This window comes from Cervus canadensis, chromosome 11 (genome assembly GCF_019320065.1).
Source record: "Cervus canadensis isolate Bull #8, Minnesota chromosome 11, ASM1932006v1, whole genome shotgun sequence".
Taxonomy (NCBI): Eukaryota; Metazoa; Chordata; class Mammalia; order Artiodactyla; family Cervidae; genus Cervus; species Cervus canadensis.
In genome coordinates this window covers 42,763,796-42,791,116 of record NC_057396.1, presented here as the reverse complement: position 1 = coordinate 42,791,116, position 27,321 = coordinate 42,763,796, and the positions used below count along the sequence as shown (strand labels likewise).

Sequence of the window (27,321 nt, the reverse complement as noted above, 5' to 3'; positions counted from 1 at the left end):
TACATGCCTGTCTTAGTAGAACACACTGATAAAGCCAAACTAAACCAAAAGTTCAGCCCTTTTCCCTCTAATATACCCTTCCCTATCCCAATCCTAGAAGTGACGGAGGACGTAAAGAACGAGTGAAATGAACAGAACCGTGAAGGTTTCCCCACCCCCACTGAGCTGGACGGAGAAAGGCTTTGAACTGGAGGAGCTGCTGACAAGTCACTGAGATGTGGGAAGGGGTGGGGAAGACAAATGTAATTAAAACGTTAGTATTTCAGACTGATCTCAGTCATGTTCCAGGGAATAATGGAACATATTTACACCAGAGTATTAACAATGTAGAAGGACCCTTAAAGCAAGACCAAAAAGACAGGGGCTGTGGCAATCTGTGAGATTCCTGAGAAGGCTAAGGAAGTAGGGTGTTTCCAATTAATTAAATCACAAGGTGTCTCTTGTGACCATGAGAATCAAGAGACCGAGAGAACCACACAGACCTAACTGCTAAGATCCTTGAATTCCTGAGCCAATGCCAACAACCAAAAGGTTTCTAATTTTATGAGATGAAAAATCTAACTTGAGATATTCTTTAGGGGGATTTTTTTTGGGGGGGGAGGGGGCTCACAATCAAAATGTAACTGATAAAATCAATCTCTCAATTTCCTCATGTGAGCATTTTTTCCCCAATTAGGAGTTCAATTCATAGGACAAGGGATAGTGTAAACTAGCATCTGGTAAAATAATTAAATGTCTGAAGCACCCTGAAGGAAACACGGGTTTCCTTGTTTTGTGATCAAGACTAAGGTGGACAGGATGTCCAGAGAAGATATATTAGCCAAGGCATATAATGCTAACGACTGTAACAGTCCCCAAACTCACTAAATTAATGCAAAAGAGGTTATTCCTTGTCAAAACCAATGTGGATGTTCTTGGTCAAGCAATTTTCCTCTAAGCCTGGGCTCAAACATCCAGAGGTCTATTCTCTGACTCCATCTTCAAAACATCTGCTTCAGAACATCTGTCTTAAAAGGCAGATGAAGGGGTGGAGAATACCCTTCTCCACCCAAAGAGAAGGTTCACCCACTCTTTAACTGCCCTGTCTGGTAGTGAAACATCACTTCTACTTACTTTCCATTGGGAAGGACTATGCACACAGCCTCACCTTGAGGCAAGAAGCTGGGAAATGTAATTTAACTGTGTGTCTTGGAAAAGGACATTCTGGTGAGATCTAGCCTGTTTTTTTCCTACAGAAAATGGGATGCTAGTATGAAGATCTGGAAGATGAAAATGAACTCACCAGGAAAAAGTGCCCTGGGAAGACAAAGTGGCAATTTTAAAGACCCAGAAGTAGAAATGGCTTGGAACGCTTGAGGAATGAAAAGAAAGCCTGTGCGGCTAGAGTTTTTCATGTGGAAGGAGTGGATTAAGATGCAGTTGGAGAGGGAGGCCTGGGCAAGACCACTTAGGCCCTGGAAAGGAGTCTGCCTTTTGTTCTCAGAGCAGTGAGAATCCATTGAAGAGTTTTAAGCAGAGAAGTGACATATCTGACTTACATTTTAAAAAGGCTCACCTTGGCTGTGCGGCAAATGAATTGCTCTGGGAACAGGAGTGGAAGCAACTGGACTGGTAATGTGGTGACTGTAGAAGTCCGAACCAGGTGGCCAGCCTGGGAAGTCACTGGGGATGGAGGACAACCTAGTTAGAGGTCTCTGTGAAAATCTGTAAAGGCCTTTGTGCAATTATGTAAGTGATTGAGTGACTGGAGCTGAGCTGTGTCTCCGCCAAGATCACGTTGTTTCTTTGGGAACTATGTTCCCTTAGGACTGTGTTACAAGAACAAAAGCTGGAGCGTACCAGTGACTGCAGGGATAATCAACCTCTAAAACGGATGCTGAGGAAGCATGAGTCCAGACTGCTATCCAAACCCAACTTTATTCTTGTCTCCCACCACCCCTCCGACCTTTCTTCATTCAGAGAAAAGCTGTGGCAAGCCTGTGACTTACGGCTCATTCTCAGTGCACATATTCTTAGGATCAGTATAAGACACAAACCCAATCTCAAGTGACTACAACATCTAATCCTACGTAACAATAAGTAACCTGCACCTCTTCTGGCTTTAGCTGTTTTCACCTCTCAGCTCTGTCCCACTCAAGTCAAGAAGCCTGCACTGGAGAAGGGGGTGGGGGATGATCTCTAGGCTCTCTTCTCACCTCCTTTGCACCTAATAGCTGCTGACTGCTCTGGGCCCAACTGCAGAGAAGGAAGGGAATAAGACAGCTTTTGCCTAGTTGGATATTTCTGGGTCCCATGGGCCTCACAGATTTAAAGGGGGCATCTTGCTGTCCTTTTTCTGCAGTCCCCTTTACCCTGGTGGGTGCAGCTTTATTCTGGGTGGTATCCTACAATTCCCTCCTTAGTCCAGATGGCACTCCTAACCTCTCTGTGCTTCCTTACCTCTTCAGTGGTCCTACTGGACAGCACTCTAGACCACCCGATGCTTCCCCTGCTACAAGGTGCACAGCATACACTCCTGCATGGTTCGCCTCAGCAAATTCTAGAACACAGACCAATGCAAAAGCAGCAGCACGCCCCTGGCTCCACCACTGAAAGTGAGCCTCTGCTTGCCCTCCGCCTTTCCAGGGCAGGAGTCAGACTCCAGGTGTACCATTTCTTGGCGTTAGGAATAAATACCTCAAGCTTCCTGAATGCTCCCAAGGCAGTCTCCAGTTAAGACTCTTTCCCACTCCCATTTACCTCTTACTATGACTGCCACTCCTTCATCCTATTCTCAAATTGTTCCTTAAAGTGATCTCATTGTTCCTTAAACAGCTGGTATGCTGCTTTTTCTTAAGGGAGCATACACTGTTCTTTCTTCAGTCTAGGCTCTCAATATCAGACATTAGACATTGAAGCCCAGGTTTGAACGAGAGATGGTCCTGAAGCTGATAATGGAGCAGTGATGACCCAGACTCAGAAGCCCTGCTTTCAGAATTGATGGAAAAGCAGGTGGAGGCTGGCCTGAGATGGGGGGAGTCATGGGCCTGAGGCAGACCTAGCAAGATGTTTATTCAGGTGGCTGGAGCCAGAACAGGCAAAGAAAAAATCCAAATTTTAAGTAAGGGAAGGAAAGCAAAACAGGGAGGAAGGCAGACCCCAGCTGTCCTGTTGAGCATGATAACAAAACAGGAAAAATGAATAAAGATCTAGGAATATACCTAACAGCTGGGAGGAAGCAGAGCTAGGATGCTATAAAAGGTGATGTATGTTCTATAACGAGGCAGACGTCCTCAGACTTGACAGCTTGCCTCCCGGTGATCCCAAGAGGTTCCCACCCCATGAAGCTGCCACAACAGTCGTTTCCCCTATAATCCCCAGAGAATCCCGTTAAGTTGGAGATGACTGTCAGGGTATTGTCTTGGCTGCCTGGCAGCCAGCTCCACTCACCAGCCTCACATCATCCCCCAGATGGAAGTCTTTCTAGTAGGCTGTGTGACCCTCTGTCCTTCTGAATTTGTGCTATCCGGCCTCTCCTACTCTGTCTGCAGATTTCCTGAATCTGCTCCCTTCTTCAAGACACTGGCACCGTTCCATACTAACTTCTATCATCATCTTGGAGAACTTCAAAGTCCATGCAGACCCACTCCCAATATCTGAGCCCCCCCATGCAATAATCAACCTCCAGGCAACCTCCTGTGCACTCCTCTCTGGCACTCACTCCTATAACTACACTCTTAAACTTGGCCACTGCCTGGGGTTGCTTTGCTTCCAGTATGAACTATTCAGACATTCCAGTTTCTGACCACAGCCTCCCATCTTTCTAGGTTACTTTTAAAATTACCCCCAGTGCAACTACCTACTCCTGTCTTCACTCCACTCAGTTGTTCTACAAAGTTCATAGCCCAGCATAGACATCACTAACTTGTGAATGGTCTGAAACGCCTTTGCTTGATTTCATTTCAATTGTTTTGTAAGGTTTCAACTCTGGATGATCCCTTAGTACTCATTTTTCCTACAGTTACACCTAGATTCCTGAGCAGGCAGAGATAACCACACCATTGGGCCGACTGGTATAACTATATATTCATGAATAATACCACTATAAATTTAAACCCCTCAACATTATGCAGAAATCCTCTCCCTGCCACAATCTGACCTTTCTCTCGTTTTAACAGACCTTTCAAGAGCATCCAACAGCACTAAAACCTTCCCATTCCTTCCACATTAAGAAATCCACTCTCCTGGTTTTACTCCATCTCTGGCCCCACCTTCTCTTGTCAGCTTTACTGGTTCATTTTCCTTTACTTATCCATTAAATGCTCCTCAGAGTTCTCTTCCAAGCCATTTTCTCTTCTTGTTATCTTACTCTGGATATCTTATCTATTACGATGACTTGAATTACCTCCCCTGGCTGCTGAGTTTATGTCCCGCTTCCAAATGAACATCTAGGTACCAAAATCCCAACATTTTGAATGGCATCAACAGCACAGTTGCTTAAGCCAGAAACCCAAGATCTGCTTCAGATTCCTTTCTCTCACCAAGCCTCAATGTCCCACCAGTTCTACCAACTGAAGTTCTCCCACCTGCCCACTCCTTGCACCATCACTAGTGACCTCATCATGTGGCCAAACCTGGGTTCCTGCAATACCCCTGCTTCTCACTGGTCCACGAACCCTGTCATCTTTATCACCTCCTTGGATAGATCTCAAGTGACCAGCTCTGGAAATACAAAGATAAATATGAGCTGAGAAGACTGCAGCCTAATGCACAAAACAATTGCCACACAGTATTTAAATGTTGCAGTTGACCTCTTCCTGTAGTGCTTTGAGAATGCAGATAAAGAAATTAGTTCTGCTTTGGGAGCAATGGAGTAGGAAACAACTAGGCTGTCTGGAAGGATGAGTAAGACTCGGCTAGTCAGATGAGTATTCAGCAGTGAGAAGCACGTGAAAAGGTACTGAACAGTGTCTGCTGGATGGTTCGCAGCCCAGCTTCCAAACACGCCCTCTGGCCTGCACAACCTGCCTCAAAACACCCCCTTACTGGAGGCACTCAACTGGTGCAGAGTCCTGGATCCTGTGTGCCAGTGGTTCCTCTCAGTTCTTGCTCTTGGAAATAAGTCTTTACCGTCTGAGCCACCAGGGGAGCCCTTAGAAATAGGTAGAACGGACTGTATCTTTATACCTGGGGCCATGGCAGATGCCTTTGAGGCCAAGGACTTGTCATCCCAGTCATCTTCTCCCAGAACTAGTCGTCTCTGCCCATAGTTTGGCCTAGGATGTGCTGATCTGGGCCCACTGCAAGGCAGAAAACAACAGACACACTCTTCTGCCAATCCTCACCCCAAATGGCATCAATCAGTTGTGATTTATGGAGACCCAGCTCCCACATCACCCCCACTCAAAAAACTGCTCACAGTCTATTAAGAATCTCTAAAACTCTCATAAAATAAGGCTGTTGAAAGGCCTATCTTGAGCTCTCCCGGAGTCTTCCTCAATCAACAAATTCATCCTTTACTCTTCAACCCCTAATCCTGCTTAGGGTAGGTCTTTAGAAACAGTAAGGCTTGCAACACACAACAGCCACAGCAACAGTTATTGAGCACCTCCTATGTGCCCTGTCTTGGCCACAGGTTTCCTCATTAACCCATACAACAATTCTATGAGACAGTTATTCTATCATTTACCAAATGAGTAGCTGAACATTCAAAGAGTAAAAGGCTCTCGGCAGTCAACAGCAGGCCTACCTGATTCCAATATCTGTGCTCTCAGCCAGACAAACACCAGGGCCCAACAGATGCTAGGAGGGTCAGGGCCATTCAGCTCCAAAGACAGAGATGACAATCAGGGGGAAGAAGTGCTCAGCATAGGGACAATCAAACTATCTTGACCGAGAAGTCCAGGTGATGTTGGTGGACGAGAGCCAAGTTGCCTCCGCTGATATGAGGGCTGCTGCACTTGCTCTAGAGCCGAGCTGCCCCAGAGCCAAGAAGCAATGCCTGCCTGCGGCCTTCAAGGCCTGGGCAGACCAAAGCTGTAGAAGCTTTGGGTGAGCAGACGGATCTGGTGTGCAGACAGGAAAATCAGAACAGAGAGTGGAGATGCTAGGACAGAAAGCTCATATGGCTTCTGAGAGATGGAAACAGACACCAAACCCAGAGATGCCTTGAATTCCAAACCATGTAGTTTCCATGACACTGAGGGGATCCATAATTCCCACATACTCCTGTGTTCTCACAATGAACTCCTTACTTTTTAGCTAGCCCAAACAACTTTATGCTTCCTAGAACCAAGAAGCCTTCATCACAGCAGGGTTGAGCCAAGAGTTTCATTACATTTTGTTCCTGAGATGGAGTAAGGGTGGTACCAGGCCCCAGGTCCCAGCCTGGCTGGATACAGTCTTCAGAGTACTGAGTCTGGAGTTCAAGATTTGCCTCCCCATTCAAGGGGGGCTCCAAAGGTCACCTGCGCTTATAGAGACAAGGCTGAAGCTTCAGGCCTGAGAGCTGAGTCTTGGGCCCTACCCGAGGGGGCCCGGTCTTTTCAAAGTCAAACAAGAAGAAGTGGCTGTTGGTCAGATCCTAGGGACAGAAAAGACCCAGTGAGCTATAAGTCCTCACCCCAGCTCTTCAAATCACCACCATCCAGGCCCCACCCCTGCTCAGAAAGCTTCCCGGCTCTCTCCCACTACTCAAGCCTTCAAGGAGCAAATATCTGTGTCTGACAATGACCTCCTTCCTGAACACCGTTATAAGCCTGAAGGGTTACACATGTGACAAAAAGAGGACAGACTTCCTGGGGCCCTCACCTTGGAGATGACCTTGAAGCCCAGCTTGGTGACAGCCCCCAGAAAAGTCCGAACATCTTCAAAGCGGCTGCTGACCTCAGCCACTTTCAGGAGACCCCTGAGAAGGACGGAAAGTTCTGGGTGAGTACACCGACACGCGCATGTGCACATAGTCATGCATCTGTGTCTTGGGAGCACCCACCCTGGCTTCAGCACTCGATTTGCCTCCTCCAGGAAGTCTCTGATGTTGGTTCCCATCAGTGAAAGGCAGAACACAGCCACATCTACAGATTCATCCTCCAGAGGCACCTGTGGAGAGTGAGACTGTTGTACAAAGCACACATTATGGGAAGGAGAAAGCCAGTACTGAACACTAGGCGTAGACACAAGGATGCAGGGTGGGCAGAGTGTGTTTACATGGAAGGAGAGAGGGGCTTACCTGGGCCATGTCACACACAGTGACCCGGGGGTCCAGAGAGGCCAAGTCAAAGCAGTGTACAGGGTTCCGGATGCTTGAAGCCAGGCGGCAGTCCCCACAGCCAAAGTCAGCCACCACCAGGGATGCAGGCCTGGGAATGGAAGGAAGGAAGAGCTCACTGGTCTGGTCTGAGCCTGGGACTGACACGCCTAGCTTCTCACAGCGCCCAATTTTCACTAACCGCTGGCGAAGATCCCTGGCGATGCGGTCTACTGGCTGCAGTGGCCACTTCTTGACTTGGTTTTGGAAGCCACGGTGGTAGAGGAGAAAGGCCTCAGGGTCTTCCTGGAAGAGGCGCTGCGCAGCACTGCTGGGCCCTGAGTATAGCTGTTCATTGAGGTAGCGGAACCGGGCACCATCCAGACGCTGGGCCATGCGGGCTCGAAGAGCCTCTGCCCGGGTTCCATGGCTGTCTGGACTGGGGGCAGAAGGCACCTCTGCCTCCTCTGCAGAGGCTGGGGCTGGGGATGGGGCCTGCTCTGGTGGCTGAGATGGCCGAAACTTGTTCTTCTGTCTACGCTTGTTCTTCTGCCGGTTCCGCCATTGCTTGCGACTCAAGGTATGGGGAGGATTAGAGGAAGGGATCTCACAGGTTGGCTTGGTGGGGTCACTTGTAGCACGAGAATTCCAAGCTTTAGAATCTGAAGAAAGAGAGATGGAAAGGCATACTGGGGAGCAAGATGACCTGAATTCAGAGGTTTAGCACGTCATCCTGGCCATACCCCTGTCCCCAAGACAGAAACTGTGGCCTATGTGAAAGTACTTCTTATTCCATAACCCCAAACCTACTGGTGGCGGAGGAACTCTGTTATATGTAGTATCAGCTGATCCCCACACCCCCAGCCCTCATATACATCCCACATATACTACCTGTTTGGTCAACATTGTCCAGGGGCTGGGCAAGATTTGAAGGGATCTGTTTCCGGCATTTCCTCTTTTTTTTCTCTTCTTCAGTCAAGTCACTGCCAAGAAGAGCCCCTTTGTGGCACTTCTTCCTTTCCACTTCCTCTTCCTTGGAGTCACTGCTAGGTGGGCCCTGTTTGTGACGTTTCTTCTTCCTTTTCTCCTCTACTTCACTAGACGCACCAGCAAACGAGCCCCTTTTCAGGCGTTTCTTCTTTGTTTCCACTACCTCCTCCTCCTCAGAGTCACTGCCAGGCAGGCTAGGGGGCTGCTGGGGAACAGATGCTACCTCCAGGGCCCGTAATGTGGCCAAGAGCTGGCGGCGGTTGGAGCCCTGAGGGAAAACAAGGGATGAAAGCAGGGGCAAGGAGAATGGATGGGGCCTAGGGAGTAAGAAAAGAGATGGGGACCTCATTCAGATGCTGGTTAGAGGCTTCTGGATTATTCCCAATCAACTTACCTAGCTTATCACGAAGACTGCCAGGGCCTGAAGAACTTTCAAAATCGCCATCCCAACCTTTGGGAGGCTGGAGAGCAGAGAAACCACCCACCTCACTTTCTTCATTGTATAGATGAGGTGATGGGGTTCCCAGAAAAACATTGTAGGGCCACAAGCTACAGGACCGAGGCTAGTGACCAGGCGTTCCAACCCTCAATTTCAGGTTTCTACCTCTAGCTAATACCTTTTTATAAAAAGTAGGAAGAGTTTTGAAAATAAAAGTGACATGATCACACATGGGTGTATTAAAGATGCCTCTAGTTGTAGTGTAAAGAACTGAAAGGAAAAAAAAAAACAAACAACACTGAAGGGGACAAGCTGCAGACATAGGCCTGTGGTGGGGATTACAGCCATGGGTCGAGGGGTTGAAGGGGAGGGAATAAAAAGACAGATTTCATGTCACAGGCTGACTGAAGGACAGAAAGAGCCTGAGCAAGTGCAGCTGCCCTCACATCGGCAGAGGCTTAAAGGAGGTCTGCTGTCTGGGAGGCCCTTCTGGACTTAAGTCCTACTGGACGGGTTACTCATCCTGGAGATTCTCGGTACTCCCTCAGCACCAGCTCCCTTTGAACAGTAGTAGTACTACTGACAGCCCTCATTGTCATTCACTCTTGCTCTTTCCAATCTCCACAGCGCAACCAGTGACCCTTTTAAAACGCAAATCTGAAGAAATCATTCCCCTGCTAAAACACTCCATTGGCTTCTATCTTTAACATGTGCAAATATTCTAACGTAGGCCTCCAATTTCTACCACACTGCCTCTCATTCTGTGTCATGCTCCCTTGCGCTCGGGTCTCTCCACATGCCTTTCCTCCCAAGAAACCTTCACTAATTTCTACTCACCAATTCTCTCAGTTCCAACGTCACTTTGTTTTGGAAGTTCCGGATTTGGGGAGGCTTCAGGCGGCCCCCCTCCCCCTAATTACACACGCGGCGCGCCCCAGCTCCGGAATCCAGCAGAGTCTGTTCTGAGTACCCCTGCGGGGCCACTCACCTTGATTTGAGAGGCTGCCGAGGGCCGAAGCCCTAAGGCTACAGACCCGAAGTCCGCGACTACAGGGGCCTCCTCGGCCCACTCCGGCTCCTCGAACATGGGGCTGGGGAGCGCAAGGTTGCGGGATCCACGCGCTTCTCCACGTGCAGACCGCGTCTCTAGGAATCAGACCGCTTAGAGACGCCGGAACAGGGCAGGAAACCAAAGAGTGAGAGCTGTAGTGGCTAGAGCAGCCGGCGCAGTGCCGAAGACCATCGAGTTTAGACACTGGTGGGCTAGAAGGGCAAGGAAGGCGGGAGGGAGGGGCTGGGAGAAGGAGGCCCGCGCTGGCCTGAGAGGGCCAGGGGCGGGGCGGAGCGGCGGGCGCGGCCGGACGGGAGTTCCCCGGAGAAGGCTCCTCTAGCCCGAGTCCCGGTGAGTGTGGGGGCACCCGTGCCCCCTCCCCAAGGCTCGACCTCTACCAGGCAGTCGCCCCTCACTCCACCTACTCGGTTCCGAGTGGGGAACGAGGGCCATCCCCGGCTAGGACCTCCGATCGCCTCCTCCAGGCTATACGGCGCCTAAACTCCCTCCCCCCACCCCAACCCTCCCCAGCTCTGTTCGCGGGTAGGGTCTCTGTGCTTGCTCTCGTGACATCCCTTCGGGAGACACTACCTCCTAATCAACGCCTACTTCGCCCGATCCGCCTTTCCCTCGCGCTCAAGGGACACAGTCCAGGATCATCCCGCTGCCTCCCTAACTCCTTTCAGACATCCAGTAGCTGGGGACGCAGAGCCCAGACCCCCAGCCCAACACCACACTTCTCTCCTGTAGGGGACAAAGCCTGGGGCTCACCCACCCCCCTAGATCCTTCTACAGTTCCCACACTTTCCCAATCTAGGGGACTCTGTGCTGGGACGCTGCTATGGACGACATTTTCACTCAGTGCCGGGAGGGCAACGCGGTTGCGGTCCGCCTGTGGCTGGACAACACGGAGAACGACCTCAACCAGGGGTGAGCTGGGGTGGCTGGGGGGCGAGAGGAAGGGCAAAGACATGCTCCTCTCCGCGATGTGGGGTGCTTTCTTCTGGTGTGGGTGGCTAACTTTCCTATTCAGTATGATGAGGGTTAGCACAGCCTGTCAGCGGGGCAGAGGGTCTCCACACCGGAAGCTGTTGTTTGAGCTGAATCTTGACTGAATAAGAATTTCACAAGCAGAGACTGCAGAGAACTTTTCTAACCTCAGTGAACTTCATGGGCAAAAGCTAGAGGGCAAGACACGGGAGCAGAGAGTGCCAGAAACTGTCCGGAGCTCCATATGGCTAGAGGAGAGAAAACCGCTGGGCTTCTGTGGGCTAAAGCTCTAAGCACAAGTGTAGAATGACAGAAGTTAAGACTGGAGAGGTCTGCAAGGGTCAGTCAGATCATGCAAAAGTATTTAGGCTATAATAATGTTTTTATTGCAAGGGCAAGGGTTTAGAGCCATGTAATGGTACGATGAGATTGTCCATTTGTTAAATGTCATCTTGGATCCTTTCTGAAGAGCAAGTGGTGATGTGAAGAGAGGCAACTAACTGCCTAGCCCATCTCAAGTGATGATGGCTTAGACTAGAATTGGGGCAGGCAAAAAAGAAAAAGTGATCAAATTCCTGAAATCTTTCGAATAAAGAATTGGTGAGACTTGGTGTGGAAAGTGAGGAAGGTCAAAGATGATCAGGGTTCTGGCTTGGGTAGATGGTGGTTCCTTTTATTTAGACGGACAAGGCTTAAGGGTGGTGAGTTCCACTCTGGACACATTTAAGTGACAATAAAATGGAAATGTGGAGTAGACTGCTGGATTTCAGGAGAGAGATCTGACTTGGAGACAAAGATTTGGGCAATATTAGCATGAAGATGGGCTTCCCAGGTGGCTCAGCAGTAAAGAATCTACTTGCCAGTGCAGGACCCGCAGGAGATGCGGGTTCAACCCCTGGGTCTGGAAGATTCCCTGGAGCAGGAAATGGCAACCCACTCCAGTATTCTTGCCTGAGAAATCCCATGGACAGAAGAGCCTTGCAGGCTGGTCCATGGGGTTGCAAAGTCAGACATGACTGAGTGTGTACACACACTCACAGTCTGGCAGGCTGGTCCATGAGGTTGCAAAGTCAGACATGACTGAGCATGTACAAACACACACACGCGCGCACACACAGAGACACACACACATAGCATGTAGATGGCACCTGAAGAGGTGGATATGAAACGGGATGAGAAACCTACAAGACCAAAAAGGAGCAACTAGAGGTTGAAGAAGAAACAGGAAAATATGCTAGTAAGGCTTAAAGAAGTGAATGTTTCAATGAAAGAGTGGTCAGTGGTACTCTAGACTGCTAAGAGGTCAAAGAACTTGAGTGCTAAAGTGTACCATTGAATTTACAATTAATTATATATTTAATGATTTCTGTGAGAGCTGTTTCAGAGGAAAACAAGTGAAAAAACCAGACTATACTTGGTTCCTTCATTTAAGGAGCTATACTGAACATGTACTGGGTGCTAGAAGTCCAGAATCAGACATAATGTTTGCCCTCAAGGCAGTGGTCTCCTGGGCAGGTTGAATGGAAGGTATAGAAAGGGAACGTAGACAAGCTCTTTAAGGTTGACTGAGACAGGAAAGCAAGAAAAGCAGTAGTGATGCTGATTCAGGATGGTGGAACTTTTTTTAAGGTGAGGAGAAAATAGATTTTAGGTTTGAGAGTTAAGGATCACCTGTCACTTTCATCCAGGCTTTATGGGTCCCCATGAGACTCAATGCTATTTCTCTATAATTCACACTTGTTCCATTTTTTATATAATTCTTCAAACGGTGCTCTGATAAAGAGAGAGCACAGCTACTATTTTGTTGGTGGCATCATAAAGGGTAGGTAACTTTTTCCAATGAAGCTGGCATCTAGGAAGACTGCTGCCAAAAGGTGTATTAGTGAAAGTGGTATTATGAGTGGTATTAGTGAAAGTGGTGCAGGTATGAGTGGATAGGCTTCGGGGCCCCAATTGGCTATATGCTGGATATGAAGTAAGGGTCAATTTCCTGCTGGTCTCTTTGGGATTAAACTTCAGGCTCTGAGGTGATGGGAGCCTGGCAGTGGACAGAACCCTTGTGCCCATACTTTTGCTCTCAGGCTCTGGCCTTCTCTGGGGCCATAGACTGCTAGAGACTGATAAACTGGGGCACAAATTAAAGAGCTGGGATGCAAAACTGACTGATAAGTAAGGGGTGGTGATTGCTTTAGGAAGAGGGAGGAGACTATCTCCCAGGAAAGCTTTTGGCTATCTTTGTGAACAGATGAAGGCAGCTGTAGAGGGAAATCAGTAAGTTAAACCCACCACCCACTTTGGCTTTGGGGACATCTGGATGGTCTAGGGTGATCATACCCCTGCTCAGCTTTAGGCCCCGCCTAGAGCCCCCACACGGGAAGTGACCGCAGCACTAAGGCATCCGGAGGCTGACGGCCCAGACCACGGACCGCCCCCTTGCTCCGCCCCTTGGATCTGCGGCCCAGGACTGGAGGGAATTTCCTTTTATGGCCCCAGGCTGTCAGGCAGGCCTAGCTTCCACCCAATTGTGGGTTTTTTGTTGTTGTTTGTACATTTCTTTAACTTTATAAAATAGAGTTCTTGGGAAAAGAAAAAAGTTAGGTACAGCTTTCTTTTTAATTAAGTCATTCTTATTTTCTTGTTTTCTGTATCTAGGGTTGCTTGAGTAGAAGAATCCTGTCTTATGTGGCGGTATCTGCCTCATGAATGACTTACCCAAAGCATTTCTCCTTTTCATTATAAACCCCTCCAAACCATCATTTTAATTCCATTCCCTTTTTAGATTTTAATTTCAGTATCAGAACCAAAGCCAATCAGTAAGCTTGCTTCCTCTTCCATAAACTGTGGCTTTTCTTCTCAAAGCTTCCCTTCCTTCCTATTAACATGCACTGAACAGCTGCTGTCAATTCTCAAGAAGCTTGTCTAATAGACAAGACAGCCCATTTAACAGATTTTTACAATCCAGGGTGACAAGTACTGTATGTAGTAAGGCAGTGTACATGATGTGGTGAAAACAGAAAGAACCAACAGATGTTGCCAAAGGGGTGCAGAGACCAGATGAAGAATGTTACCATTTAATGAGATAGAGCGTGCTAGGGAAGAAAGGCTAGAGAGAGATGAAGACAGTGAATCATATGGATTTGTTGGGATTTCAGGTAGTGGTTGGCTGGGTTTGAAACTCAGGGGAAGGTCTGGACTGGACAGCTTTAGGAGTTGCTGGCATGAATGAGAATCAAAGTTCTAGAGGTAAGGCTTCCCAGGGAGAGTATGCAGAGTGAATATTAAGTTTTTCTGTGTCAAAGCCTTTGCCCACATCCCACTTCCAAATCAATGACCCTTGCGCCTTCCTCAAAGGGACGATCATGGCTTCTCCCCCTTGCACTGGGCCTGCCGAGAAGGCCGATCTGCTGTGGTCGAGATGCTGATCATGCGGGGGGCACGAATCAATGTGATGAACCGTGGGGATGATACCCCTCTGCACCTAGCAGCCAGTCATGGGCACCGTGATATTGTACAGAAGGTATGTATGAACCCCTTGATGCACATGCCTGGAAGTAAGACACAGGCACTATAACATAATGTACAAAGTATGTGTACTCATCTCCCTCCTTGCATGCCTCAGTATACTTCTCTCATTTGGGACTGACTACCTTCTACCTCTTTGTTTGGCCATGGGGACCAGCTGCTGCAGTACAAAGCTGACATCAATGCAGTGAATGAGCATGGGAATGTGCCCCTACACTATGCCTGTTTCTGGGGCCAAGATCAGGTGGCAGAGGTGAGTACTCAGGCCCTGAGCTCTGGGATGGGTGGGAAGGAAGTCTGAGCTCGAGTGGGAGACTCTGGAACCCTCAACCCATCCTGTGAGTACTGTCCTGGGTACAACATTCACAAGGTTTGTACTGCATCTGCATTCATGGTTAGTTGGGAATGCCCTCATCACAGCCATCTCTTAATTCCAGGACCTTGTGGCGAATGGGGCCCTTGTCAGCATCTGTAACAAGTATGGAGAGATGCCTGTGGACAAAGCCAAGGCACCCCTGAGAGAGCTGCTCCGAGGTCTGTCCCCACCCACTGCTTGTGTCATCTTGTCCTCGCCTATCTCTTTCCACACAACAGCTGAGGTCGACTTTGTCTTTCTTCCCCAGAGCGGGCAGAGAAGATGGGCCAGAATCTGAACCGTATTCCATACAAGGACACATTCTGGAAGGGGACTACCCGCACTCGGCCCCGTGAGTCAGCTGTGAGGGGAGGGGTGGTGAGAGAATAGTCCTGGACTCCTGGGGCTGGGAAAGAGGGAAGCTGGGTACCTGACTTGCCCACACTCTCAGGAAATGGGACTCTGAACAAACACTCCGGCATTGACTTCAAACAGCTCAACTTCCTGGCGAAGCTCAACGAGAATCACTCTGGAGAGGTAACTCCCCACCCCACCCCACCCCACCCCACCATATTACCTGTTGTGCACCTGTTTTAAGTTTCTCCTCCAGTTAGTGGGCAAGAAAACAGTGGCCTTAGTTAAAGCCTTCTAACCCTTATCTGTCCCTCAGCTATGGAAGGGCCGCTGGCAGGGCAATGACATTGTCGTGAAGATGCTGAAGGTTCGAGACTGGAGTACAAGGAAAAGCAGGGACTTCAATGAGGAGTGTCCCCGGCTCAGGTGGGGCAAGGCCTAAACTGGAAGCCTTGATTTCAAGGAACCCTGTCCAGCACCCAGACGGAGATCTTTTATGCTGGATCTCAGCCAGGGACATTCTCTCCCTCTTCCAGGATTTTCTCACATCCCAACGTGCTCCCAGTGCTCGGTGCCTGTCAGTCTCCGCCTGCTCCTCACCCCACTCTCATCACACACTGGATGCCATACGGATCCCTGTACAACGTGCTGCATGAAGGCACCAGTGAGTAGGGGGTGCCAAATCTCATTGTAGCAGGCTGTGGGGAAGGAAAGTCTGTGAGCCTCTCCAAATGATTTAACTTTTGCCTTCTCACTTAGATTTCGTTGTGGACCAGAGTCAGGCTGTGAAGTTTGCATTGGACATGGCAAGGGGCATGGCCTTCCTACACACACTAGAGCCCCTCATCCCACGACATGCACTCAACAGCCGTAGTGTAATGGTGAGATTACAACTTCACTCCCGGCCCACACCCCAGAGGTCCTTTCCCTAGAATAGGACTTACCTTCTTCCACACAACTATTTTCTCTTCCTCAGATTGATGAGGACATGACTGCTCGAATCAGTATGGCCGACGTCAAGTTCTCCTTCCAGTGCCCCGGGCGCATGTATGCACCTGCCTGGGTGGCTCCTGAAGGTGAGTGATGGCATTATGATGTGAGGCAGAGAAGGGGCAGCTCAGTAGTAATGGAAGGGAACAGAGACAGGACAAGCAGCTGGAACAGATAAGTCCTGTCCCTCCAGCTCTGCAAAAGAAGCCTGAAGACACAAACAGACGCTCAGCAGATATGTGGAGTTTTGCAGTGCTTCTGTGGGAACTGGTGACACGGGAGGTACCCTTTGCTGACCTCTCCAACATGGAAATTGGAATGAAGGTGAGAGCATAACTGGATATACTTGTGTTGGGGGAACTGTGGTGGTAGTGACAATAATTGTAGTGGGGCTGGACTCCTGCCACATTGATTCAAATATACAGAATCCTGTCCTGAGGGCTAGACGTCTCTCCTCACATGAGACTCAAGTTCTGAGACTTCACTTTGTTTTTCCTTGTGTTTGCAGGTGGCATTGGAAGGCCTTCGGCCTACCATCCCACCAGGCATTTCCCCCCACGTATGTAAACTCATGAAGATCTGCATGAATGAAGACCCTGCTAAGCGGCCCAAGTTTGACATGATTGTGCCTATCCTGGAGAAGATGCAGGACAAGTAGAGCTGGAAAGTCCTTGTCTGAACTCCAGAGGTGTCAGGACACGGTTAGGGGAGTGCACCTCCCCAAAGCAGCAGGCCTCTGGTTGCCTCCCCTGCCACTAGTCATGGTACTACCCCAGCCATGGGGCCCATCCCCTGCCCCGATCCCTACCACTGTGGCCCCAAAAGGGAATGGGCTCAAAGCTTTGTCACTTGCCACACGGTGTCTCCCAGCATGGGAGGGATCAGCCCTGCCTGTCACAATAAAGTTTATTATGAAAACAGGCTGGTGTGGGGACAAGAGAACAGACAAGTACATTTAGATTGGGTGGCTCAGGTGAAGTAGTGCGGCTTCTTCACATTGATGCCATACTCGCTGAGGGCAGGGGTCAAGTCCTCCATGGTTAGAGTGTACTTGCGGTCCTGAGGGAAGAGGGAAGAGCACCAGCTGAACACAGGAATTCCAGATTTCAATCCCAGGCGGGTGTCCCTGAGTAGGTCTTTCACCTCCCCTAAGGCTTAATTTCCCTCAAAGGGGTTTCAGGATAATTTAAGCCTCTGCTGCTGTAGGAGGTAATTACTGAATCAATGCGCCTCCCCTCACACCTTGCTCTTGCTTCGGGAGCTGCCAGAGGCTGTGCCCTTCATTTTGCAGTGCTGTAGGGCATCGTTGGCAATATCTGAGATGAATTTCTGGGCAGCTAGGGAGATGAGCCGAATTCTAGAGAAAAAAAAAATGGTATGAGAAGGGTATAGACAACAAACTCCACACAAGCACCCAACACTCTAACCTGCCCTGAATTTACTCACATGCGTGGGTCGGAGGCCTCAAAGCCAGCACGGTTCAGGTAGTAACCAGTCACTGCATCAGGGATCTGAGAAATCAATTAGACGACTAAGCGTTAACCCTGTGTACTGCGGGGCTGAGAGTGGGGGTAAGGGAAATGGAGGGCAGGCCTGGCTACCAGGAAGCTCCCAGTTTGGGTGGGCAGAAGGGAAAAATCATAAAAGCTAGGAAGGGAAATAAACACAAGAGGACGCTGCAAATCCAGGTGGTGTGGCAGAAGTTGGCATGACAGCGAGTCAGGAGCCTTGTTCACGCGGGAAGCCCACCGTAGGCGTGTAATCCTCCAGCTGCATCAGGAAGTCCACTAGAGGCGTGCTGGACACCACCGGCTTCACCTCTCCGTTGGCCGCGCTTGGCAGCACGTAAACCCCGTTAGACATGGCCCCCTCCGGGGGCGCCGCGCCGCCAGTCGTCACCGGAGCTGAAGGAAAACCAGCAAACTGAGACACGGAGGTGGGAGGCTCGAGGGCCCCGCTAGGTCTGCCTTACCCTCTGCCCTCACCCGCCGCTGGGCCCAGCCCAAAGCGCGGCCCTCACCCGCCCCGCGCCGCTCGGCAGGCTCCCCGGCCCGTGCCGCCACGGCTCCAGTGCCCCCTGCTGCGGCTCCAGCCCCAGGCCCCCCTGCTGTCCCCGCGGGGCTGGCCTTGTTCTCCGCGGCGGTGCCGGCGGGCAGCGCGGCGGGGGCCGAGACCGCGGGCGCCGGGCCCGGGGCCGAGGCGGCGGAGGCCGGCGCCGCCTCGGGGTCCGCGCCGGAGCCGCTGCAGCTCATCGGGCCGGTGGGAGAGGCGGCGAACAGAGCCGCTTCCGCTTCCGTTCACGTTACGCACACACTAGGGGTGACGTCACGCGCCCCCGACTCGTCCCTCCCTCGCCACGTTCGCTCCTCCCTTAGGCCTCCTTCCTTTATTCCCCGCCCATGCAGCGGCTACATGACAAAGCCCGGAGGGCGGAGACCAAGTGTTGCGGAACTGCGCTAGAGCGGACATTTCGCGTGCGGATCCGCGGTTCTCCAGTGTGGATCCGCTGGGGTGGGAACACTTCAATGTCGAGGGTTCAGTGTCTGTGGGTTTGGGCCCCTCACCCAGCCTGACGCCTAAAATCCTTGCTTTGAGGCTTATCGCCCCGACACCTCTCGACTGTTGGTCGCCTGCCAGTTTGCATCTTTTCTAGTTCCTTTATCCAGCCTTTTAAGGGTTTGTAGTGGAGTTGGATAGCCTCTTTCCCCGCCAGCTGCCCAAAGTGAAGGTAACCGGACAGCTGACACAGTGCTGCTGCAGATGGGGAGAGAGGCACAGTCCACCATCCGTATAGGTGGTGAGGGGTTGGTAGGATTGGTTCCAGGACTCCCCCCACTCCCGTCCCCAACCCATGTATGCCAAGTTATAATATCCAATGCGATGTAAATAGTTTGCTGGTGCATGGTAAATTCAAGTTTCGTTTTTATAATTGGAATTAAAAAAAATATATCTTCAGTTCATGGTTGGGTGAATCTGGATGCAGAACCCGAGGATACAGAGGAATGGCTGTCTTTCAGTCTTAATAAACAACTTATGTAAAATCACGGCTAGCGAAAGAGTAGGGTTTTCAACGCAGCAAAAATTTATTTAATTTTTATTTGTCAGTCCTGAGCTAGGGTCTGCAAATACAAAGTTAAATAGGACAAGGTTCTAGTCCTCCAGGCACCAGTGGTCTTGGAAAGGGAGGCAGTTAAACTGGCCATTTCACCAATATATGGGAGTTAAAATAATGGAGGTAGACACAGGGTGTGCAGTGCAAGGGAGGAAGGGAACTAATAGTTGCTGCCTACATTAGTGTGTTAGGCATTCCATTAATTTTCTTCCACTTAATGATTTCCTAAATATTAGAGGCAGGTATCAATATCCTCACTTAACAGATAAGGAAAAAGTCTCAGAGAGTTGAACTTACTTGCCCCAGGCTCTCTCTAGTCTATATCAGAGCCAAGAACCTAGGATTTTTCTGTCATACCCACATCAACTAGCTTCAGGGAGCCAAAGGTTCACAGGAGGAGGTGAGCTGAGTCTTGAAAGAATTCTGGACCTCAACCAGGCACAAGGAGCCAGGGGGTAATGTTAGGGCAAAGAATATCTTGAGCAACAGTGAATGAAAGTCCATGAGTGGTGGGGGGGGGGGGCGGCAATGGGGAGACAGGGAAGGATAAACAATTTGTTAATCAGAAACAAAGAGCAAGTAAGGAGACAGGTTTGTAAATCATGATAAAAAGCCTGACCTATATCCAGTAATCTTTGAAGGGTCTTAATCAAGTAGATGACCTCATGAGATTTGCATCTTACTCTGGTAGTTGGTTTGGGGGCTTCCCTTGTGGCTCAGTGGTAAAGAACCCGTCTGCCAATGCAAGATACCCATGTTCCATCCCTGGGTCAGGAAGAACCCTGGAGAAGAAAGTGGCAAGCCACTCTGTACTCCTGCTTGGGAAGTCCCACGGACAGAGGAGCCTGGTGGGCTATAGTCTATGGGGTCACAAAAGAGTCAGACACAACTTAGCGAATAAACAAGTGGTAGATGGTTTAGGGAAAGGCAGGATGTAAGGACACTTCTTGCAAGGGCCTCAATTCAAAGGAGAGGGAATATGGCTCACAGCTAATACAGTAGCAGTGGAGCTGGAGAGAAGTAGATGAATTCAAGATACACTTCGGAAATATAATTGGAAGAACTTTTGGTTTGTTACAGATGTATTTAAGAGAGAGAGTCAATAGGACTTGTTGACAAGGTGATGATGGGAGGAGGTGAAGGAAATGGGAACCTTGGATGACACTTTAGGTTTCTGGCTCAGTTGGAAGTGTCAAGCATAGTGTCATTTATAAATAAGAAACAAAAAACAGTTTGGGATTGGGAAGAAGGGAGATGAAATATTGAGAATTACACATCTTGCTTTTGAGGTATCAATCACTGTAGGATGGAAAGTCTGATTTAGTGAGATAGTGATGGCTGTGGACGCCAGTTATTGATTTGTTCCATCGGACAATGAGTCAAGTGAGAAGAGCAAAAGACAAAGGATAGAGCAATGATACTACATGGATTAGGTATGATTAGCATTTACACAGTTGTACCAGTGCAAATCCTGTATGCAACTCAAACAAAAATAGAATTGTATTGGAAGGATGAAAGAATGGGTGGTGGGGATTTTGAGTGATTGGGACAATGCAGAAGAATAATCATAAGCTAATAGGAAGTCAATAATGGCTAAATCTGGGGGGGGGATTCAATAAACAGCAATATAAGCATGTTATTTAGAGATAAACCAGTAGATAGTATAGAATCAGGGCTTCCTAGGTGGCACTAGTGGTGGAAAACATGCCTGCCAATGCAGATTTAAGAGATGCAGGTTTGATCCCTGGGTCAGGGAGATCCCCTGGAGGAGGGCCTGGCAACCCACTCCAGTATTCTTGCCTGGAGAACTCTAGACAAAGGAGCTTGGCAGGCTACAGTCCATGGGGTCACAAAGAGTTGGACACAACTGAAGCGACTTAGCACGCACCAAAGAATCAACAGAAACAGTTGAAATGATTGCTTCAAGTAGTAGGAAATGGTGGTAGATACACAAGGGGAGGCTATTATTTTTTTGGCAATAAGACTTAAAGAACTATTTGACAATGTGCCCATATACTTTGATAAAATAAAAACCAAGAGTTATAAAATTTTGGTTAAAAACCAAGAGCAACAAAATACAACAACGTTTAATGAGGAAGCAGAGAAAGAGAAAGAGGGAAAAGGGAATGAAGGAAGAAGAGGGAGTGGTCAGAGAAGAAGTTAAGCCCTGGAAGCGAAGAAAGAAGAGGCAGTAGGCTTCTATGACAGAGAGCTCACAAAACAAAGGTTGGGAGTATTTCTCAGGGAAGGAAAGAGTGAAACAATAAGAGTAGAGGTCTCATGACAATGAATTGAGCGGTGAGGATGCAGTGAAATAGTGTACACAGACAGGGTAGAAAACATGTTGGAAAAGCCTGGTTGAAAAGAAAAGAAATGGAGCAGGGAGCCCCGGGGGGTGGGGGTGGGAGTGGTTGTATGCAGGGGATGCTCCCAAACAGTGCTGGTTGTGGCACCTGTTGAGGAACCTGGGGCAGGGGCAGGGGGACCTGAGTATGATGGAACAGGTAGGGTTGGGAGTCAAGTCAAGCTCACAGCATTTCTGGGTTAGGGAGATAATCTGTCTGTGGTAGTCAACGGTTGAGGGTTCAGCAGGGCTTCCAACACTGCAGAATAAGGGACCAAGCTACCTGCTGTGGGGCAGAGGACAGGCCCACCCTTCTAGCAGGAGAGGGTCAAGGGTTCATTAGTGTCTTCAGCAGAGCTGGGAAGTTGGGTGTTCCCCAGCCTGTCACAGGATCCCAGCCAGGGCCAGAGCAGAAACCTTGACCCTCCACCTCTTCATCCAGACAGGACTCGTGGCAGCCACGGGTTACCTAGGGAGAGGGTGGGCATCAGATCTGGACATGCTGATATTAACAGACTACAGCCCCTTACCCTGTATTCACATTCCGGAGGCTATCCCACAGAATTGCCCTCAAGTTCATCTTAGCACTCAACATACTCTTATGAGTATGAATGTTGTTATTTCATATGAAAATGGCCACAGCCCTCCCTTCCAGACTCACATCAAAGAGTCCTGCCCCACGCTGCTGGTAGAGCCTTGGGTTGAGAAAACCGAGAGGGGGTAGGCCTCTGAGGATTCTGTGTTCATTTATCAGGGATAGGAGTCCCCCAAACACTGGCGTAGAGGCCTGCAAGGGTGAGGGTACAAGTAGAGGTTAGGGATTCAGAGTGGTTGGACTTTTTGGGAGGGATGGGTAGGAGGTCTCTGAGGAGTCAGGGGTTCTGGGTGCAAGGGTTCTGGGTTCTTGGGGTTGGAAGGTAGGGGTATTCCCCTGGATAGAGGTTTGGAGCCAGACTGATTCTCACCGAGGTACCAGACACCCATGGAATGGGCACGTGGTTGCTGACCACCCAGTAGCCATCAGAGAGTGCAGCTACGTCTGGGTAGGCGCGGCCACTGGCATTGAAGTAACTGGATGGTGGCAAGTGGGGACTGGAGCTCAGGTACCGGGTTACAGCTTCCTCCTGAAAGACACTGTTGAGTAAGTACCATCTGCTGAACTGAGGATTCCACCCGTCTCTCCTCCACCAACACAAACACACACATACCTGGTACGAAGGCCGTGGGAACACGTTGCTGAAGCCGCCACCACTGATGTAGTCAACGACCTCATTCGTGACTCGGAAAGGGTTCTGGAAGGATGTGCCTCCCACTGTGGTGACATAGGGACTGAGGGCAGAAGACAGCACTCAGAATGTAGCAGTCCTAAGAAACCTCCAAAATGCACAGGGCTGGGTGAGTGTGGCCTGGGTCTTGCTGGAGGGACTGGGAAAGCACTCTGGTGAAGTATGTACATGGGGAAGACTGAGAGGTTTGTGGCCCTCAAGGCATGGTCTGAGGTGACTGTGCACACACATCCACCAAATCTCCCACTAAAATGCCTGGGGACCGAGGAAGCAGAACACTGGGAGCTGTGTCCTACGCAGGAGATTTGGGGCCTGGCACCTTCAGGAAGAAGAGGGGGTGCAGGAACCAGAGCAGAGACTGAAAATACTGCATGATCATGATCACAGCAGGTACAACTGAGTGCTGACCCACAAGAGCACCTGGTGGGGTCAAGGCAAAGGTTCTAGGCCATGAGGTCACAAGTAAGGGGTGGGCTTGGGTGCTTACCTGGAGGCAGGGAAGCTGGGACGGAACTGGTGTCTGCCAGAGACAGACCAACACCCGGCCCCACTGTCACCTGGGAGAGAGACCAGGTTTAGCATTCAGTTTCATTGGTTAGAGCTTGGAATGTGGGTTCAGATGTCAGAGAGGAAATTCAAGTGTTAGTTATTACTGCAAGAGGTCAGAGTTGAGGTCAGGTCAGTGGCCCATGTTCAGTTCAGATTATGAGTTAGAGATCAGGTCCAGGAGTTACTGTGGGGTCAAAGTTCTCATCTTGAGTGGGCGTGGGTGGTGGTGGGGTCTAAGTTTAGAGTAGGAGGTCACCTGAGGCAAAGAGCAGGGTCAGACCCCGAGCAGCCGCCTTCATGAGCTCAGTGTTGACCCGCTGGATATAGGTGCTGCTGAGGGAGTCCTCGTCATCGCCGTAGCTCACGGTGTGCACATAAGGCAGAGCTGACTCATTACTGAGCAGCAGAAGCCACTGCAGGAAAGGCTCCTGTGACTCATGCCGGCCTGGATGTTTTTTGGAAAAGGGGGCACAAGGGCAATCATTTGGAAAATCGTCAGGATCTCCCTCTAGCTCATGGAATTCCCTTGAGGGAGGAAAGATCACTACTCCCCCCAGTTCTGTCCCCACCAGTCAGTCCCCTAGGCAGTACCAGGGCTACTGTAGACCCAGGTAGAGATGTTGGCGCCAGCACTCATGAGGTACTCCACATCTAGGCTGGCCTCAATCCCGGCCCGGCCCCGGCCCTGTTGTCCAACCACACGGGCTACCGATGCCTGGTGTGCAAAGTCCCCACCGAAGAGGCGCATGAACTCAGCAAGGTCTGAATCATGGAAATACTGCTCCAGGAACTACAGAGGGAGTCAGAGGAGATTCATGGGTCAGAAGACATAGACCCAAGGGTCAGGTCAGGGGATGCTGTCCCAGATCACAGGATGAGAGCCCAGCAGAGTCAGCCCCAGGCTGTTCAGGCACCTTGAGGAGGCTGTGAGGATGCTGAGGCTCCTTGCATGGCTCACCTGAGCACAGGCTTGACTGTTGTTGGTTGTGCCAGAGCCTACATCTTGTGCCGTCAAGTTGTAACGCTTACGGATCACTGATGGGGTCACTCCCAGATGCAGGCCAACAGTCCCGGGCACCTGTGGCTCAGGGCGTTGCCTCAGGGTTGATGTAGGGGGAAAACGATGTAGCCCCCCCACTGTGGGGAGGAGTCAGGCTTGAGGAAGAGACCTTTTGGACTCCAACCCTCATTTTACCACTGTGATCCCACCCCCGCTCGCACCCCCTGTGGCACCTAAACTTCTCCCATCCCTGGCTCTGCCCCTCCAACCTCCACCAGCCCCACTGGGTGTTACCAAAGTCCACATGCGGGGCCAAGGCCTTTGGGAGCCGGTAGGGATGTGGGGACCTCACAGCATGGGTCTCTGCAGGTCCTCCCATATAGTGATAAAACTCAGTCCCAGAGAGCAGCAGCTCTGCCTGTCTGGAGGTCAGTTCAGAAAACACAGGTCAGAAAGCATGGAGCAGAGCAGAAGAGGCTGCCTAAGCATCACCGGGTAGTTAGTTGTTATCTCCCCATGCATTTTCACCCACAGCACCTGCAAACTCTCGGTTCCCTCCCCCTGACAGGGAGACAAATCTCCCTGATGGGGTGATCAATACCCTCTATGAGGCAATTATCCCCTCTCACCGGACACTCAGCCAGCAAGTCAGAAAGTCCTGTGTGGTCACTGAGTGGCAGTTCCGGGCTCCAGCCGCCAGAAGCCATTTCTGGACCGTGTGGAGGGTCAATGGTGATGGCCGGACCAGTTCAGCCACATCCTCTAGGGTCAGGTACTTGCCTGCAGGGGTTCAGTAGAATTGCCTTTGTTCATTGCTTTTCCAAATTGCTCTTTTTGGACTTCAACCAGGAGACACTGGGACTTCCTAGGGAAATTGGAGCAGGGGCTTGGGGGATGCGTGGGAAGCTTCTAGTAAAAAGGCAGGCCATACAGGTGTAGGCTCAACTTGGGGGAATATGGATTTATCCTAAAGGAGAGTAGGTTGCAAATACTGTATGATCATGAACAACAATGAGATTAATAAATTAAAAATGTTTTTTGGGGGGTCGGGGGGTATGCCACACCATTTGTAGAATCTTAGTTACCCAGCCAGTGATAGAATCCAGGCCACAGCAGTAAGAGCACTGAGTCCTAACCACTGGACTGCCAGTGGAATTTAAAAAAAAAAAAATGTTCATTTTAAGTTTATTTCCAATAAAAGTTTTCAAAACTTTCAGGACCAGTTATAAGATGATATCTAATTTAGCTTACATCTTCATACTTACTGATTTTAAGCTAAACATGATGGTGAGTCACTGTTCTGCATGGATCATGCACACACCTCCTGGGTGAACCTTAGATTGCCCCCTCACACGCTCACCACTCCCACTCCTTCCCCACCCCAAAGGGCTTCCTCGGAGGAAGCACACGGTCCAGCTTGACCATTGGAGCAAAACACCAACTCTTGGAGCAGAGTGTGAAGTAAAGGGAATGGATTTGAGGGGAAGAGACGGCAGTCCAGCGAGGGGGGTGGGCAGCAGTCCAGGTGAGAGAGTACAGTCAACTGAGTTGGTGGCAACAAGGAACAATGAGAGAGTGGACTGTTTCAGAGCTGGAACTGACAGCTTTAGTGTTTGAGTGGAGGAGTAAATGAGAGTGAATTTAGCAGGGGTTGGAGGTGAAATCTGAGGTAGTGAGCTAAACTTACAGGTACTGGATGCTACGTCCCCATTTGTGTGGCAGCGGGTAAGCAGTAGAGTCATAATTTAAATTCAGGTTTGATCACCAAGCCTGTGCTCTTAACCATACCCACTTTCAGTTTTTTAGCCTGATGAACACAGATGGAAAGTTTTGGAGGGAAGAATGTGAATTAGTTTTGGACAGTCTACTTCCCATTCACTTTTCTATTCAGAAACTCTTCAGTGAGGGCCATTGCCATTCATCTGTCCTATACCACCCCCTCCGCAGGCCCCAAGAGCATGCCCTTGACATGACCTGCACCATTCCATGCTCAGCCCAGCCCCGTGTCCCTCCACCACATCCCACATCCTGCCCTGCGGTCCCGTCAGGCACCATAGCGTGGAGAGCCAGGATCCGACACAGCCTGCACCAGCTCGGACAGTCTCTTCACGTTCTGCTGTCTCAGGGCAAACGTAAGACTCAGCTCTTCCTCAGGGTCCGCACGGCCCAGGGACACCCAGCCAGGGGGCAGCCTGCAGGGTCAGGGGTCACACAGCCTTCATTATTATTATTATTATTATTTTTAGCCTTCATTATTAAAGTGGGGATGGGAAGGTTCAGCATTAGACCTAGATTTGGGGGAAGATTCCGGAAGCAGATTTGAATCACAGGAGGTGGATGATCAGACTGAGCCTGGGACTACGGAGAGGGGTATCAGGAGCTGGTAAGCCGGTAAGGGAGGCTGGAACCAGGATAATAGGTGCAGGACAAGCCATGGGGAAGGGGCGGTCAGTGCTAAGTCAACTCACCTCCTCTGCTGGTCGGGCTCCGGGCTGTAACTGCATTTGCCAGCGACGAAGAGGGCAAAGAGCCCTAGGAGGCTGCAGGGACAGCACATGGGTTTCAGCAGGAGCTGGACTGTTGCCGTTCCCACCCTCCAACATAAACTCCCCGCAACGTGATTCCCTTCTCCCGGAGCCCCCCAGTTTCTCACCAGGATCGGGGTCCCATTCTGCCTTTCGGCTCGTCCACTGTCATGTGACAGATCACATGAACCCTGTTGTCCTCCACCACCTCCTCCGCCTAGGAACTAGTGACGTGCTGGCTCCGCCCTCCAATGGGTGGTCCTGAATGCTGGAGAAGGGGTGGGGCGGCCACTCGGAGGCTCCCTCTGTGGACTGTCAAACACTGGGTGAGCCCAGGGCTCATCACAGCGTAGGCGGCGCTTAAGAAAGGGGCTCTGGAGGCCCACAGACCCAGAGATCCAGGTCCTTACAAGACGTATGATTTTAGGAAAGTCACAGCTTTTTGGAGCCTTGGTTTCTTTATGTAGAATATGGAGACTGTTAGGTTAAACGTGCTCTGCCTCAGCGGATTGCACTGAAAATTTACAGAGATAAAGCAAGCAACCCCCTCGGAGAGCCTCACGTGGCAGAAGCTCAACAAATGTGAGCT

General features: G+C 50.2%; 4 protein-coding genes across 13 annotated transcripts in view; 1 reads left to right on the top strand and 3 right to left on the bottom strand.

Annotated features, from left to right (window-relative positions):
• The window catches only part of RRP8 (ribosomal RNA processing 8), a 50,638-nt gene extending 40,724 nt beyond the window's left edge, over positions 1–9,914 (bottom strand). For 2 of the 10 annotated variants that reach the window (XR_006271958.1, XR_006271959.1), the window contains exons 1-7: positions 9,643–9,908; positions 8,117–8,483; positions 7,428–7,887; positions 7,208–7,337; positions 6,971–7,077; positions 6,790–6,886; positions 1,556–1,662 (exon numbers count right to left, since the gene is read on the bottom strand). Coding sequence is in view for 4 of the 10 variants with exons in the window: in XM_043481098.1 (XP_043337033.1) it covers positions 6,443–6,562; positions 6,790–6,886; positions 6,971–7,077; positions 7,208–7,337; positions 7,428–7,887; positions 8,117–8,483; positions 9,643–9,741 (1,380 nt within the window). In the remaining 6 variants the exon portion in view is untranslated. Of the gene's footprint in view, positions 1–592; positions 6,563–6,789; positions 6,887–6,970; positions 7,078–7,207; positions 7,338–7,427; positions 7,888–8,116; positions 8,484–9,642 lie in introns of those variants that run through there. The other 8 variants (XR_006271957.1, XR_006271956.1, XR_006271955.1 and 5 more) reach the window with 8 other exon arrangements.
• Positions 9,914–16,837, top strand: ILK (integrin linked kinase). The gene is made up of 13 exons (XM_043481101.1): positions 9,914–10,056; positions 10,523–10,635; positions 14,047–14,212; positions 14,375–14,470; positions 14,655–14,751; positions 14,841–14,924; positions 15,024–15,109; positions 15,243–15,352; positions 15,463–15,590; positions 15,686–15,807; positions 15,903–16,002; positions 16,110–16,240; positions 16,425–16,837. The coding sequence occupies exons 2-13, from the start codon at positions 10,547–10,549 to the stop codon at positions 16,572–16,574; spliced, it is 1,359 nt and encodes a 452-aa protein (XP_043337036.1). The 5' UTR covers positions 9,914–10,056; positions 10,523–10,546; the 3' UTR covers positions 16,575–16,837.
• TAF10 (TATA-box binding protein associated factor 10) lies at positions 16,805–18,208 on the bottom strand. Its single transcript, XM_043481102.1, has 5 exons — positions 17,937–18,208; positions 17,666–17,820; positions 17,363–17,427; positions 17,159–17,273; positions 16,805–16,975 (listed from the first exon to the last, which is right to left on the bottom strand). The coding sequence occupies exons 1-5, from the start codon at positions 18,166–18,168 to the stop codon at positions 16,886–16,888; spliced, it is 657 nt and encodes a 218-aa protein (XP_043337037.1). The 5' UTR covers positions 18,169–18,208; the 3' UTR covers positions 16,805–16,885.
• A 767-nt stretch (positions 18,209–18,975) lies between these two features.
• TPP1 (tripeptidyl peptidase 1) lies at positions 18,976–26,985 on the bottom strand. Its single transcript, XM_043481096.1, has 13 exons — positions 26,861–26,985; positions 26,676–26,747; positions 26,260–26,399; positions 24,837–24,987; positions 24,502–24,629; positions 24,166–24,344; positions 23,799–23,997; positions 23,464–23,652; positions 23,146–23,215; positions 22,581–22,701; positions 22,338–22,496; positions 22,034–22,159; positions 18,976–21,841 (listed from the first exon to the last, which is right to left on the bottom strand). The coding sequence occupies exons 1-13, from the start codon at positions 26,902–26,904 to the stop codon at positions 21,701–21,703; spliced, it is 1,719 nt and encodes a 572-aa protein (XP_043337031.1). The 5' UTR covers positions 26,905–26,985; the 3' UTR covers positions 18,976–21,700.
• Positions 26,986–27,321: the final 336 nt, after the last annotated feature.

Coding starts and splice junctions, on each gene's coding strand:
- TPP1 (XM_043481096.1), bottom strand. CDS start 26,904: ATGACAGTGGACGAGCCGAAAGGCAGAATGGGACCCCGATCCTG. Junction 24,988..26,259: donor TCCTGGCTCTCCACGCTATG/GTGCCTGACGGG, acceptor GAACCCCTGCAG/GCAAGTACCTGACCCTAGAG. Junction 23,216..23,463: donor GACCCTGCTCTTTGCCTCAG/GTGACCTCCTAC, acceptor TCTCTCTCCCAG/GTGACAGTGGGGCCGGGTGT.
- ILK (XM_043481101.1), top strand. CDS start 10,547: ATGGACGACATTTTCACTCAGTGCCGGGAGGGCAACGCGGTTGCGGTC. Junction 14,213..14,374: donor ACCGTGATATTGTACAGAAG/GTATGTATGAAC, acceptor CATGGGGACCAG/CTGCTGCAGTACAAAGCTGA. Junction 16,241..16,424: donor ACATGGAAATTGGAATGAAG/GTGAGAGCATAA, acceptor TTGTGTTTGCAG/GTGGCATTGGAAGGCCTTCG.
- TAF10 (XM_043481102.1), bottom strand. CDS start 18,168: ATGAGCTGCAGCGGCTCCGGCGCGGACCCCGAGGCGGCGCCGGCCTCC. Junction 17,274..17,362: donor GAGGCCTCCGACCCACGCAT/GTGAGTAAATTC, acceptor TTTTTTCTCTAG/AATTCGGCTCATCTCCCTAG. Junction 16,976..17,158: donor GCTCCCGAAGCAAGAGCAAG/GTGTGAGGGGAG, acceptor CTCTTCCCTCAG/GACCGCAAGTACACTCTAAC.